Raw genomic sequence first — 14423 nt, 5'->3', positions numbered from 1 at the left:
TAGTGGCTTCAGTGTGCGACGGTCATCCCTGAGGTCGTAGGTTCGATCCCCGGCTGTGCATTAATGGATTTTCTTTCTATGTGCGCATATAATAATAGTTCGAACGGTGAAGCAAAACATCGTGAGGAAACCGACTTGCCTTAGAACCAAAAAGTAGACGGCGTGCGTCAGACACAGAAGGTTGATCACCTACTTACCTATTCAATTTAGAAATTATCATGAAACAGATACAGAAATCGGAGGACCAGACCTAAAAAGGCTATAGCGCCATTGATTGTTTTTTATCCTTAAAAAGTACTGGACCGATTTCAAATTATTTCACGTAATTAAAAACTAAAATAAAACTTTTATGATTACAAATATTTATCTGTAGTCTAACGGCATCTACACGAGTGATACTAAATTACCTAAATATTCCCCGTTTTCACTTAGTTGACGAATTTACATAATAAATTATATTCGGCAGAGAGTGGCAGACAGAAATGGCGGGATTTGGAGGGTGCCCTTGCCAAACTTCACAGATTATACATATCTAGGAATTAATGAGAGGATAGAAATATAAATGTATTTAAATGTAAAGTATCTTAAGTAAAATGATTGTATTATTATGATTTGACTTAACGAGTACGTCGCTTATTCATTGTTATGGTTCAAAAAACAGCAGAATTTTCCAAATTCCGTCTGTACGAACCTAGAAGTTCAGGCCCCTCTCATTCCAATTCTGCGCGAATTTAACAGAATATACACTAGTTATCCAAAGCTCGATATACATATATACTGGGCTGATAAGTTAAAATAAACAATTGTAAAGTGCCTATCTGATACGTAATTCGCAGTGTTAAGCAAAACATTACTGGTAAAAACAATTTTTTTTGTAAAATTTATGTTTACCATACTTGTCATGTATTTTAGGAAAGATAACTTGCAACATACACTTTAGATATATCATTATATGCGATGAGGTAATAAATTAGTAAACTTTAAAACAATTATTTTACACAAATTAAAAGCTCTCATTTGATTGGCATCTTGGCAAAGATAGTTGTGGATTTCAAATATGAGTATAGTGACCCCGACCTCGAGCTAAGACATTTGTTTTTGTTCAGAAACAATGCATCGATTCACGTGCAGAGCTTTTGAATTATTCAAGCGAAAGCTCATCTCTAGATTCATTTGTAATAACGACTTTGGTAAATTTGCGTTTAACTAAAACTTATCTAATATGACCTCTAGTAAAACCCGTCTAAACGATTTTTTTGGACTTAAATACGAGTACACATCGAAACGTGGAAATGTACAAAGAGCACCCAACAACTCCAGGTCTTCGTGAACCACTGCCTTCGACAAATACTTGAAGCATTCTGGACCGGGAGAATTCCTAAAAATCAGCAGTCTATTAATAGGTAGTTAAAACGTCGACAGTTAAAGAAGGTGGACATTGCGCTCCAGAGAGATTCAAGTCACTTTGCCCAGCAAGCCTTTGACTGGAATCCTCAAGGAAAAAGAAACGTGACAGCCCAAAACAGACCTGGCGTTATTGCATAGACGAAGAAAGTTGGAATGAAATGGTGTGAAATTAAGAGGGCCGATCAGCCTGGTTATCTATGGTGAATGCTCTGTCCCATTTCGGAGACTTTTGACCTTAGTCTTTAATCATAATCAAAAACGCGAGTGTTAAGTCGTTAATCAGAATATTTCGTGTAATCGCCTAACAAAAATGGAGGAATTCCAATCCTAAGTTTGTGATATCAGCGTTACGGATATCGAGAAAACCACATCAAATCATTATCAGCATTGCCTGCATAACTACATTTTAACTGTTTAATTTCTAGAATCTATTACGTCAAGTACCTAAAATCATTAATATGACAAATGGAAGAGACTACCTGCCCACGAACCAGGGAATCCTAGTGTGGGGGCTAGCACTTTCTCGTTACCAGTGTGGCGTGGCTTTAGGCAGCACTAACCTCAAAATGTTATGCGCTTTCAGTGGTACTCTTAGAGTATATTGTTTAAGTAATATTAAATACCTCCTAGAAGTTATAGATGCCATGTAATTCTTTCTAGGGAAAGGTAATTAAATTTTTAAAGGCCATAGATTTGACACCGATTGTAAATAATGAAACTTTGACATTATTTTATGTTCTTAATGAGACATTGTAAAAAATTATATGACATTTGCATGCCTATTTATATGTGGCTGATTGTGCCGATACTTGTAGTTGATCGATCTAACCACTGTACCACTATCTTGGCAAATAAACCATTATTATTATCCATCCCCCGTACTATGTAACTTCCAAGAGTGACAGCAATCCGGAAGTTTGGACTGAAAGTCCGATGTATTTCCCTCATTATCCGTAGCGCTGATCGCTGACCTTGGGTTGCGGAAAACTTCAATATTAAAGTCGGGATTGAAATCGCTGGCTATTGGAAGTTTACACAAGTGATTATTTGAAACAACGGTATACAGCTATTTAGCAAGTACTCGATAATTCGCTACTATAAACCGGCCCGTAACACAGTGTTGCCAGTTACAATGTTTTTCTCCTAAATTAAAGCGGCATCGCGATGTCCTGGGGTGTTTTAGTAGATACATTTATTTACTTGTACAATAATTATTTTGATAAAAAAACGCACGATTAAACGCAATTTATATTAAGCCCAACCCAACTCAATTAATATTTTCTCCAAGTGTAGCTATTACTAAACTGAATAATATGAAATAATAAATACTTCTGTTCGGAATATACAATTGTTAGTTATTTAATTTTTATTTGTACTTCGCTGATGATCAAATTGTTTTGATAGTCCCTGTTTAGTGTAACTCGGTTTATGTTTCATTTATAAAATAAAATAATTTAAATCAATGGCGCTACAACCTTTTTAAGTCTTGACCTCAAATTAATGTATATGTTTCATGATCATTTGTTAAACTAATAGGCAAGTAGGTGATCAGCCTTCTGTGCCTGACGCACGCCTTTTTGGTTTTTGGGTCTAAGGCAAGCCGGTTTCCTCACGATGTTTTCCTTCACCGTTAGGGCTAATGTTAAGTGCGCACTTAGAAAGAAATCCATTGATGCACAGCCGGGGATCGAACCTTCGAACTCAGGGATGAGGGTCACACGCTGAAGCCCCTAGGCCAACACTGCTCTTTATGTTTTATTTATACCTTTTTGATAATAGTTACGTCCCCAATATATAAATTCTTCTTCTTCATACATCGTAACGAGGTATGAACTCAGGACTTATTATGTTAGTATAAAATTGTGTATCGACGGCCGTCGTTCTTTGTGTTATAACTTTAGATCGAAATTTTTATACTATTTTATTTATTATGCATATTTAAAATTACCTCCCATACCAAGTGTACAACACAAACCTAAGAGGTTTTAATCGATATTTAAAAGGTATTTATTGTTAGTTCTAGGGGTAATATTCTGTAGAAGTTGACATCACTGCCGCAACTGTACTTTAGAATTGTATCGTCTTTAGAAAAAGTCCATCCATAGCGCTAAATCACCTGCATCATGATTAAATAATTTTTATTGTTTTTGATCCTGCCGTAAATATTTGAAACTTTTTGCAAAAAATACGTATTTTATCTTTGACTATGTATTTAGTATAATTATTTTTTGTTATATATAATATATGTTGAAGGATTACGAAATAAATTAACAGTTTTGTCTATGGGACATGTTTCAAAGGCAATTGCATTCACTGTTGTGTATTTTTTCAATACTAGACAGATTGTTGATAAAGCACAAACTGCATTCATTCAACAGTCACTGTATAAGAAAAGATATAGTTGATAGTTAATACTTTTTCTATTAACATTACAAATTAATATTTCCCCGCTTGGTCTGCATGGGTTGAATCAACGATTACACAAAAGGAAGGAGAGGATTTGATGGCTGTTATATACATATTATATTGATTGTTATAACATTACATACACACAAACGTACATATAGTCTACCATTGGCACAGTTTATTTTTTATTACCATATAAGATACGAAAGAGGTGGATTTACGATTTTACATATAACGTACACATTGTATATAATTTTAGTTACTATATGGTCCTTTTTTACGTTCGAAGCAGATCCATTTAATGACAGTCTCCATGTCTTCAAGCGTAAGATGATGCATCCACTGTGGATCCGTGACCAAAATGAGACAATTGCATAGTAGAAATATATTTAAATGTTAAATTGCACATTTGTATTTTTTTGGTCTAGTTTGTCTTTTACTTTTAATGTTTAAGTTATTTCCTCTTTAGAATTGTAATGTTTAAATGTTGTGCACACTTGTCATTGATGCAAATGCATGTATCTTGTTTATTGTATATGATGTGTTTGTATGTGTTCCGTTAGTGTGCCTTTTAAAATAAAATAATATAAATTTAATACAGGTTAATTGTGTATTTGTATACGATTAATTTAAAATATAAATTTATTTTTAATACAATTATAAATTCTTAATAACGTTTACGTTGTCATAAAATTGTAATAACGGATATAATGAAGATTTGACGTTTCACTTATATGTAAATTGAAATACGAGTTTTTGACTTTAAATTTATTCACAATGAAATCATTCACATTTCTCGGAGTTAATGAACTTTTCACGTTTCTACGCAGAGGCCGCCGTAGGCTCCGGAGGTTCAGCAGCGGCAGCTGTAAAAATATATCTCATTTTACAGGCCATTATTATATCAAAGAATAAAAGAAACTAATGCTAATATGAAGTGATCGCTGTCTCAACTGAAGCCAAACTAAAACCAAACATTGTAAGGAACTACTAGAGACCAGCTTGACAAACTGACAATACAAGAAAATAAAGGAATCTTTTACATCCAGCTTTGTTAGGACAACGGGCGGCCTTATCGGGCCTTTTTGGGAAAAGGGATACTTTTCTTTAATAAAATCCCAGAGGCTCTTTTATCTCTGCCTTTTATTTAATTTAAGAAAAGCTGTGTAAAAAGGCTTACTATAAAGCTAACGATTATCTAGTTGATAAAAGGGCCCACGACTAGTCCTAGACAGGCTATTTCTAATTAAATTTCGATATTTGTTTTAAAATAACTGTTGTTTGATGATTTGCTATTTTAAAAGAGTACCGAGAGTTTTTTACGCCGGTTTTTTCTCTCGTCCTACATCCTCTGTCTTCTTTGCCGATGAGTAGAAATGCCTACCGATACAAAAATTAATGACGTGGAATAAGTGATACCTGTATCTTTATTCCATAATAACATTTTTTTTTTTCAACTTTATCATCACACAAACCATTTCTTGCAGTGAAAAATATGGACAAATAAAAACAACATCACATACAGAGACTAATTAACAGGAAGTGCATCAATAATTAACAAAAAATAACATAAACTAACATGTAACACTAACTATAACTAAAATAAATTAATACCTAAATAATAATAATATAAACAAAACTGTAAAAGTGTAAAAGGCTAATTTGAGTGACATTTCCTACATGTTTACTGCTTTTAAATTTGCGTCAAAGTAAAAAGTTCCATACTTATTCTTTTGTCGTGAAAGGAAATAAAATGGACACAATTAAGTAATAGATTATAGAGTTATTAGGTTTTTTTTTCTTCATGACAAAAAGATTTTATCTCCAACTCCGCAGTGATACTGGCCATTTATAAAAATGTGTTTTTCTAGTTTATATTAATTATTTATTATATAATCTACGTGTTAGTGTATTATAAAACACTACAAAACACGGAAGAAAGTCTTTTCAACATATCTCTCGATCGGAATCAGTAACCTTTTTACCTTAGATGTATAATGTTCTATTATTATGTTAAAGTTATTTAAGCTATTTAAAAGTAATAAAATTATTGGCATTATTTTACACTAACCTTCAGTGTTTGTGTCCGTTACACCTGAAATATAAATTAATGATAAAAACAGTAACAAGAGGCGACTCCCGGTTTACCATATTCATACTCACGCGACTTATCATTAATATACAAACATACAAAGTACTCACTTTGTGTGTTTTCCTCACAAAGAAAGTACAATTTGAGAGAAAAAGACTAAAGAAAAAAACTTAAAAAAAATGTAATTTGTTGAAAATTGAAAAAAAAACTTACTGCTTTCAGGTGCTAAAATAAAAATAAATAATTAATTTAGTATCAGAACTATCTATCTTTCACCGGGATTGAAGGGACCAGTATCCTCTCAAGCAGGAAATCCAATCGATTTTTGACAATTGGGAGTTATTGCTCTGAAACCTACCCTTAGATGACTGTATGTATGATGTAATTACATAGGAAAATACATTGGTTTTCAGCTGAGATCTGAAGCAAGACCTCAGGGCTCTAGAGCAGAGCCTATTCACTGTCCTCCATAGGTTAGCCAGAAATAGTAAAAAATAAATACCTGACACATCGGATTCGGAGGCGGCGATGGTGGTACCTATTAATGAGACTAATTTAGTAATAGATACTAGATACTTTCAGGCACTGCTGCCATATATTATCTACCTTGTATTTTTGTGTTAAATTAATGATGATTCTAGCCTCTTGTACTACTAGTTATATATCACCGAGAAATATAAATATTTTTATATATTTAATTTATTCATTCCTGCCTTTTTCCTGAAGAGCTAGGCACAGACCACGGCTCACCACTGACATACTTACATACCCCTCCCGCCTCACCCACTGTTATGGCATTCCCCTTACATTCTCTATGGGTACTTTTGACATGTCCTTTCTCTATTACGACCTGGATTTGGTCCAGGTATAACAAGGCCTACCCAACCTGACTTCACCATCCACGGTTGCATTCTATTTCAATTCTCGTTTTTATTTTTATACCTTTAATTAAATTAAGCGTTTTTAATTAACACTTATGTTGAAGTAATGTTATTAGTGAATTCGCTTTATACTAATAACATACGCATATATTATCCTTATTTATTTATGATACATTTATATACATCCCTAAAACAGTGTCAGATGTACAACATCAAGCCGACAACACACATGCAAATTACACAAAAACACACACCCACGCCCTACATATTCTCTGTCTTAGTACTAAGGTGTAAATCTTTTAATTGACGTTTCGATTTAAAAATTATTTTGTATAGTAAAGTAAGGTAAGATCTAAATAAATATATCTCTACTATTTGCACCGACTGTTAACAGTTAACAAAAGAAGATAAAGTTATACAAAGAAACAGCAATTAATAATAAAAATAATTAATTAAACAAATCTATATATTATCTGGCTCTATACCAGCACGAATTGCCGTGTCAGTGTCTCTAGGTGGACTGCGGTGCTCATGGAGGTGGAGCACATAGGCACGCCGGCCCGTAATAACAATTAGTTATGTAAAACATTAAATTAATGTAATTTTATCAATTTTTTTCTGAAGTGGATTACTTGGCTTGTGATAAAATATAGCGTGTAAATTTCAAAATCATGTGCATTATATATATTATATACATTTCCTTCATAAAATGAATTCAAAGTGCCAAAAATTGGCTAAGCTTGGATTTTTTTTCTAAAGAGCGAAGTTATTATAGGTATTTAAATCGTGTATCGATTTTTCAAAATGGATACATAAAGTACTCAACTCCACCATATATTTTTTTCATTCGTCCTACTTCAAGAAACGATGACAAAAATCGAATGAAAAAAATAATGTACTTTTTTGGAGTTTGTCGACCGGATAGGTCCTTTAAGGCGCCATATTATCATTATTTTATAAGCATAGGGGGGCCAAACGCACCTAAGGGACGCCTAAAAAGAGTAGCCGTCGTATGGACACTCATTAAAGTAGGTGTATTTATAAAATAGTAAGAAGTTTAACCTTACCAGCGGTCGTTTCTTCTTGAGTTGGAGTTGTTTCTGCTTCATCTCTACAAAAGTGATGAAAAATTAATCTATTTTTATCATCGGCAAGATGCCGAGTGGGCAGTACGCGCGATCTTTCCCCCATCACGCAATATCTGGCCAAGATACGTGCCGACACCGATAATGTTTTTAAGAAAGATTTACGAATAATTGAATCTTGTCGAACTGTTGTATTTACCTGTTAACTGTTATACACGTTTTGGGAAAGAGCAGTGTAGGTCTAGTGGCTTATTTATTTATAAAAAAATGTCAACTCTCGGCACACTAATACATTAGCACAAGATAAATAAAATACAACTTTTAATGTGGCAAACATCTTAAGTTTTAGATTTTATGTATACACTAAAAATGCTTTTGCAGTTTGTATTACTAACCGTATCTCCATAATGGTTTTGGTGACAGCATCAGAACCAGACGCAAACACAGCTTGATACACTCCCTCATATGTTGGAGTGTATTCTGTTATACTTATCGTAATATCTGTTGAAGTCGCCTGAACAAACAAATTACTACTTTAAGAATGGAACTACAAAATGGAAAAGGGATAAAGAAATATATTCGTAAACAGTTTGTTTAAGTTCTTCAAGTTAATAAAATATAACGCATTTTAAATTACGCACGAGGAAGAGGTCGGATGCAATGAGACTTTCTAATTCTTGTCTAGTTGTTGACTTCGGAATATGAGTTGACAAACGGACGGGAGGCTCACCTGATGTTTAGTGATACCGCTATAGAACCTCAAATTACCAGAGGGCTCGAAATTGCATTATCGACCTTTGAAAGAGATTATGACACAAGGAAACCTGCACCAATTCTTGTATTTACTGTTTTTATTTCTTTCAGTGCCTCGAAATTATTCTTAACAGTTTACCACAAATGAGCCACGCAAAAACTTGATATAGATTATTGATCCTAGTGGGAGTGCCATGCTCCTAGTGGGAGTGCCATGCTGTTGCTTTCGGGCTTCAGCCAATCGGGCAGGCACGACCGGGGCAGTACCACTGTCTCACAGAAAACCGGCGTGAAGTGATGCAATAGGTTCATCTTATTGTACTCGCGTTTCGTGCGGTGAGTGAGACTCCCGGAGCCCATCAATTCCCCCCTCCCCCAGAATATGAAGATGCAGTTTAAACAGAGATTACCCCAGGGGGGTACCACACGTTTCCGCTGTGGAGAATCCCCCTCTGAGCGTCCATCATCGGAACAATCAGTATTCGGTGGTGGATGCACAGGCTGCCCTTCGTATTCTGGGGTGGGCAAAAACTGCTCAAAAAACTATAAGTTTCGATCTCGGGGCAAACGGAAGAATTTACCGAAGGCATCCCCTTCCACGCTCTCAGTGGACTTTACCAATGTTAGGGGGCTCAACTCTAATCTTAACGCGGTTCACTTTCACCTCGAAACTGCGAAGCCGGCCTTATTCTTCCTTACTGAGACTCAGATATCCTTCCCGGCTGATACTTCCTACCTCTCCTACCCGGGGTACAAATTGGAACATTCATTTGTGCCGCGGGCGGGAGTTTGCGTGTACGTCAGAGAGGATATCTGTTCTCGTCGCCTCGGGTCGCTTGAAGGAAGGGACCTATCTAGCCTCTGGCTGCGCGTAGACTGCGATGACCATCCGCGATTCTACGCATGCCTGTATAGGTCCCATAGCGGAAATACCGAAACTGAGCGACTCATTGAGCACATCCAATTGGCTACAGATTCCCTGCTCGAAGGGGTTCCTACCGCTGAAATCGTGATACTTGGCGATTTTAACGCTCACCATGCCGATTGGCTCGGTTCGGAAACCACCGATCACGCGGGAAGATCCTTTCACGACTTTGCTTTAGCTTACGACCTGTCACAAATGGTCCCTGCGATTACGCGAATACCAGATGTGGATGGTCATAAACCCTCTTTGTTGGACCTTCTGCTGACCTCACATCCGGAGACCTATCAAGTCTCTGTTGACCCGCCATTGGGTTCATCGGATCATTGTGTGGTCCGGAGTACTGTGCCTACTACGCGCCCTCCTCGGCCCCGTTTTTCGGGTTGTCGTCGTATTTGGCACTATCGGTCAGCAGATTGGGATGGGATGCGGTCTTTCTTTGCGTCCTACCCTTGGGGGCCTATGTGCTTTTCGTCGGAGGCTCCAGATTCCGTCGCTGCCTCTGTCGCCGAAGTGGTTCTGCAGGGCATGGAACTTTTTATTCCATTCTCTGCGGTGCCGATCGGTGGCAGGTCACAGCCCTGGTTTAAGCGTTCTTGCAAGGCGGCATCGCGTCGAAAGCGAGAATGCTTTAATGCATGGGCGGAAGCGGCGATATCTCGTGATGCCAATACCAGCGAACATAAAAAAGCATATAACTCAGCCTCCAGGTCCTTCAAACGGGAAATCGCTAAGGCAAAGTCAGAGCACATCGCCAGATTTGGCGAGAGATTGGCCCAACTCCCTTCTGGGACTCGAGCCTTCTGGTCTCTCGCCAAAGCTGTACAAGGGAATTTTTGTCAGCCATCGATACCACCGCTGCACAGAGAGGATGACTCGCTCGCCCACACTGCGAAGGAGAAGGCCGACCTCTTGGGCTGTCTCTTTGCGTCCAACTCGACTTTGGATGACCGGGGGAGATCACCACCGGCGATTTCGCGGTGTGATAACTCAATGCCGGAAATCACATTCCAGCAACGTGCTGTTCGCAGAGCACTATCTTCCTTGGACATTCATAAGTCGAGCGGGCCGGATGGTATCCCTCCAATTGTGCTGCGTACATGTGCTCCTGAGTTGGCTCCGGTCCTGACGCGCCTTTTCCGGTACCTGTACTCGCTCGGCACTGTCCCGAAGTGCTGGAAGACCGCTTCGATACATCCGATCCCTAAAAAAGGCGATCGCACTGATCCATCCAACTATCGCCCAATCGCAATAACCTCCTTGTTCTCCAAAATAATGGAATCCATTATTAATGGCCAGCTCTTGAGTTATCTAGAGGGCCACCAGCTGATTAGCGATTATCAGTACGGCTTTCGTCGTGGTCGTTCAGCTGGTGACCTTCTAGTATACCTTACTCATAGATGGGCAGAGGCAATTGAGTACAAGGGGGAGGCACTAGCGGTTAGTTTGGACATAGCGAAAGCCTTCGATCGGGTGTGGCACAAAGCACTGCTCTCGAAGCTACCAGCCTACGGGCTTCCTGAGAAATTATGCGACTGGATCTCCAGCTTTCTAGCCGATCGGAGCATCAAGGTCGTCGTCGACGGAGCATGTTCCGACCTTAAACCCGTGAATGCTGGGGTCCCACAAGGCTGTGTTCTGTCCCCGACCCTGTTTCTTCTGCATATCAATGACATGTTGCAACTTAGCAACATTCATTGCTATGCGGACGACAGCACTGGGGATACTCTTTACACTGGCCGGGCAGGTATTTCTCGGGCAGTTGTCGATGAGTACCGGAACAAACTTGTGTCTGAAGTCGAAACTCTTTTACGTGGAGTCTCGGACTGGGGTAGACTAAACCTAGTCCAATTTAACCCCAAGAAGACACAAGTTTGCGCGTTTTCCGCGAAAAAAATACCCTTTGTCGCTACTCCTCTTTTCGAAAACACTCTTCTTGAAGCCACAGCCAGCATCGGAATACTTGGCGTTGACATATCGAACGACGTTCAGTTTCGCGGTCATTTGGAGGGAAAGGCTAAATTAGCCTCCAAAAAGCTTGGTGTGCTCAGCAAGGCGACACGGTACTTCACTCCGGGCCACCGCTTGCAACTCTATAAAGCGCAAATACGGCCCCACATGGAATACTGTTCTCACCTCTGGGCGGGGGCTCCCCAGTACCAGCTCCTTCCACTTGACCGTATCCAACGAAGAGCGGTTCGAATCGTCGATGACCAATCCCTCTCCGAGCGGCTCGATCCTTTGGCGTTGCGTAGAGATGTGGGGTCACTCTGCATCTTCTACCGCATTTACCATGGAGAGTGTTCAGAGGAGTTGTTCGGATTAATACCTGCAGCTGAGTTTCAGCATCGGACGTCGAGGCAAAATACAAAATTCCACCCGTATCACCTCGACGTCCGACGTTCCACGACTGAGCGTTTCTCAAGGCAATTTTTGCCGCGCACCACCGCTATGTGGAACCAGCTGCCCACTGAAGTATTTCCGAACCAATTCGACTTAGGGTCCTTCAAGAAAAGAGCGTACAAATTCTTAAAAGGCCGGCAACGCACTCGCGAGCCCTCTGGCATTGAGAGTGTCCATGGGCGGCGGTATCACTTAACATCAGGTGAGCCTCCTGCCCGTTTGCCCCCTATTTTATAAAAAAAAAAAAAAAAAAAAATATTTTGCAATACATTTTATATTATAGATGTTAAGTTCCGCTATTCATAGACTATCAATGCCAGAGAGCTGACCAGTGAATTGTCGCCCAAAAACATCATACATGAACATACCGTAAATACTGCAATGGACCCAACGGAATTCCGCCTAAATGACGTCTCCAACGGTATACCATTGACGAACACCTGGAATTAATATTTACCAAATTACCTTTACAGTTCCTTAGTCAGGGATATTTAATTTAAATACAAATCACTATTACCTCTGATAACGTGTGGTAGTCGAAAGACACCTCGAGAATATTGGCATTTAGAGCCACGATCATAGGCAACTAAAAGCTTCTGTCTCAAGTAAAACTATTAGATGCAAAAATATAATCTCCATGTCAGAGAGTGGTTTAGGCGTTACATGACCAGCCTATTGCTTGGCCAATAGTCTGCCAGTCTTTTCCTGCTATTTCTGTTAAGTCATCAGCCCACCTTCTCTTTGGTCTGCCCACTCTTTCTTTCGCCTCCTATTGTGTCTGACTTTGTGTCAAAATGGAATGGGTTTGTGTAGTACTCGAAATACACCACAACGAGGATATGGGCATTTAGATCCACGATGATGGGCATCTAAATGCTGATCACCTGTCTCAAACAATTAGATGCAAAAACTCTTTCCCACACATGACCCACTGTGGCTTTCACCACCACAGCCAAAAATTATTAAATTTCATCTTCTCAGATTACATACGATGACATACGTAGAATATGACGGGACACAAAAGTCATGGAAAATTGAACTAACACACCTTTTCAACAGAACATTCACTGCAGGTGAACGGCACCTGCTGCTGGAACTGCTCACCGATCTTAGGAGCTACCAACTTCACCACTTCTGGTATTACAACACCTGGAATAACGTCAACTTCTAGACTCTAATCATTGTTATAAAACCTTTTGATCCTGTTGATCTCCGATATCTCGTGGTTGAACGGTTAAATATGATAATGAATAAAGATGAGTGACATGAGAGAGGATGAATATGATCTGCTACTTTTAATGGTCCATCCTGCTCGTACCTTAATTTCTAACATTTATGAAAATATTGATATATTTTACAACAATCTTCGTACTTACCGTAGATATAGTATTAGGGGGCGTTCGAGTTATTACGTAAGCAGGTTTATTGCAATTTATCCCCCCCCCCCTCTCTTGTCAGCAAAAGTAAGCAAAGCTCTCAAAAATAATAGTACATAACCGTATTAATTTTTTGTAGAAATCCTCCAAAATGCATTTGGTTTTCAAGCATAGACAATGTGTGGGTAATATGTGTTAAAAAGTAAATAATTACTGATGACGTAATCACAAATAAGAAAATCAAAGAGACACCTAACAGTGCTTACGTAATACATACAAAATTGCGATAAGTAAGAAGATTCTTGAAAAATATATAAATATTTTTATTTTGGTTGTTTTAGAACTTATAAAAAAATAAATTAACAGATTAAATAAATTAATTGATATTTGCGTCACCGGAAATCGAACCAATGGTTGCAAGAATGGTTATGTTATGAAAATGTCTCATACGAGACATCGTATGAGACATAGGCTGTCGCCTAAAGCACTCACTATTTTTTGAAAAAAAAATTTACAGTATTAAAAGCATGTTTGTTTAGGAAGGACGTCACTGTCGTAATGCATAACGGTGATAAAATATTAAACTGCTTAATAATTTTTGATAAATTTGGATTAAGTTAAAAAACAGAATACGTCCTATCGCAGTTCTACATATACATACATAGTCATATGTAGATAATTTTAATTTCTGTACGTTTGACGACTAAACTGAAGAAGTACTGGACCAATTAAAAAAATATAATATTAAATCCATATGTTATAATGATTTTCATGAGCGTCTTTGGCCTAGTGGCTTCAGCGTGCGACACACAGCCCTGAGGTTTGGAGCCCGGCGTGCAGCAATGGACTTTCTTTGTACGCATTAAACTCGCTAGTGAAGTAACCGACATTCCTTAGACTCAATAAATCATGTGTCAGGCACAGAAGGCTGATCACCTATTAGCCTATCAGAAAAAAAATAAACAAACACAGAAATATGAGTAATCCAAGACTTACAAAATGTATACCACTTTATATTAAACAGTCAGGAATGCTGAATTTTGGTAGATCATGTTCACACCCAACACACACACCCACGTACACTTTCACACTAACACA

The 14423-nt window shown here is 38.3% G+C and overlaps 1 protein-coding gene across 1 annotated transcript in view; it reads right to left on the bottom strand.

The window, feature by feature from the left end:
* Positions 1–4566: 4566 nt before the first annotated feature.
* LOC123715470 overlaps positions 4567–14423 on the bottom strand; it is a 32410-nt gene continuing 22553 nt past the window's right edge. The window contains exons 28-35 of the mRNA XM_045670485.1: positions 12998–13098; positions 12318–12389; positions 8267–8385; positions 7854–7897; positions 6408–6443; positions 6119–6130; positions 5885–5908; positions 4567–4679 (exon numbers count right to left, since the gene is read on the bottom strand). Of these exons, the coding sequence (XP_045526441.1) occupies positions 4636–4679; positions 5885–5908; positions 6119–6130; positions 6408–6443; positions 7854–7897; positions 8267–8385; positions 12318–12389; positions 12998–13098 (452 nt within the window). The 3' untranslated portion in view covers positions 4567–4635. The remainder of the gene's footprint in view (positions 4680–5884; positions 5909–6118; positions 6131–6407; positions 6444–7853; positions 7898–8266; positions 8386–12317; positions 12390–12997; positions 13099–14423) is intronic.

This window comes from Pieris brassicae, chromosome 10 (genome assembly GCF_905147105.1).
Source record: "Pieris brassicae chromosome 10, ilPieBrab1.1, whole genome shotgun sequence".
Lineage (NCBI taxonomy): Eukaryota > Metazoa > Arthropoda > Insecta > Lepidoptera > Pieridae > Pieris > Pieris brassicae.
The sequence above is the reverse complement of the archived record's forward strand: the minus strand, read 5'-3'. Positions and strand labels throughout refer to the sequence as shown.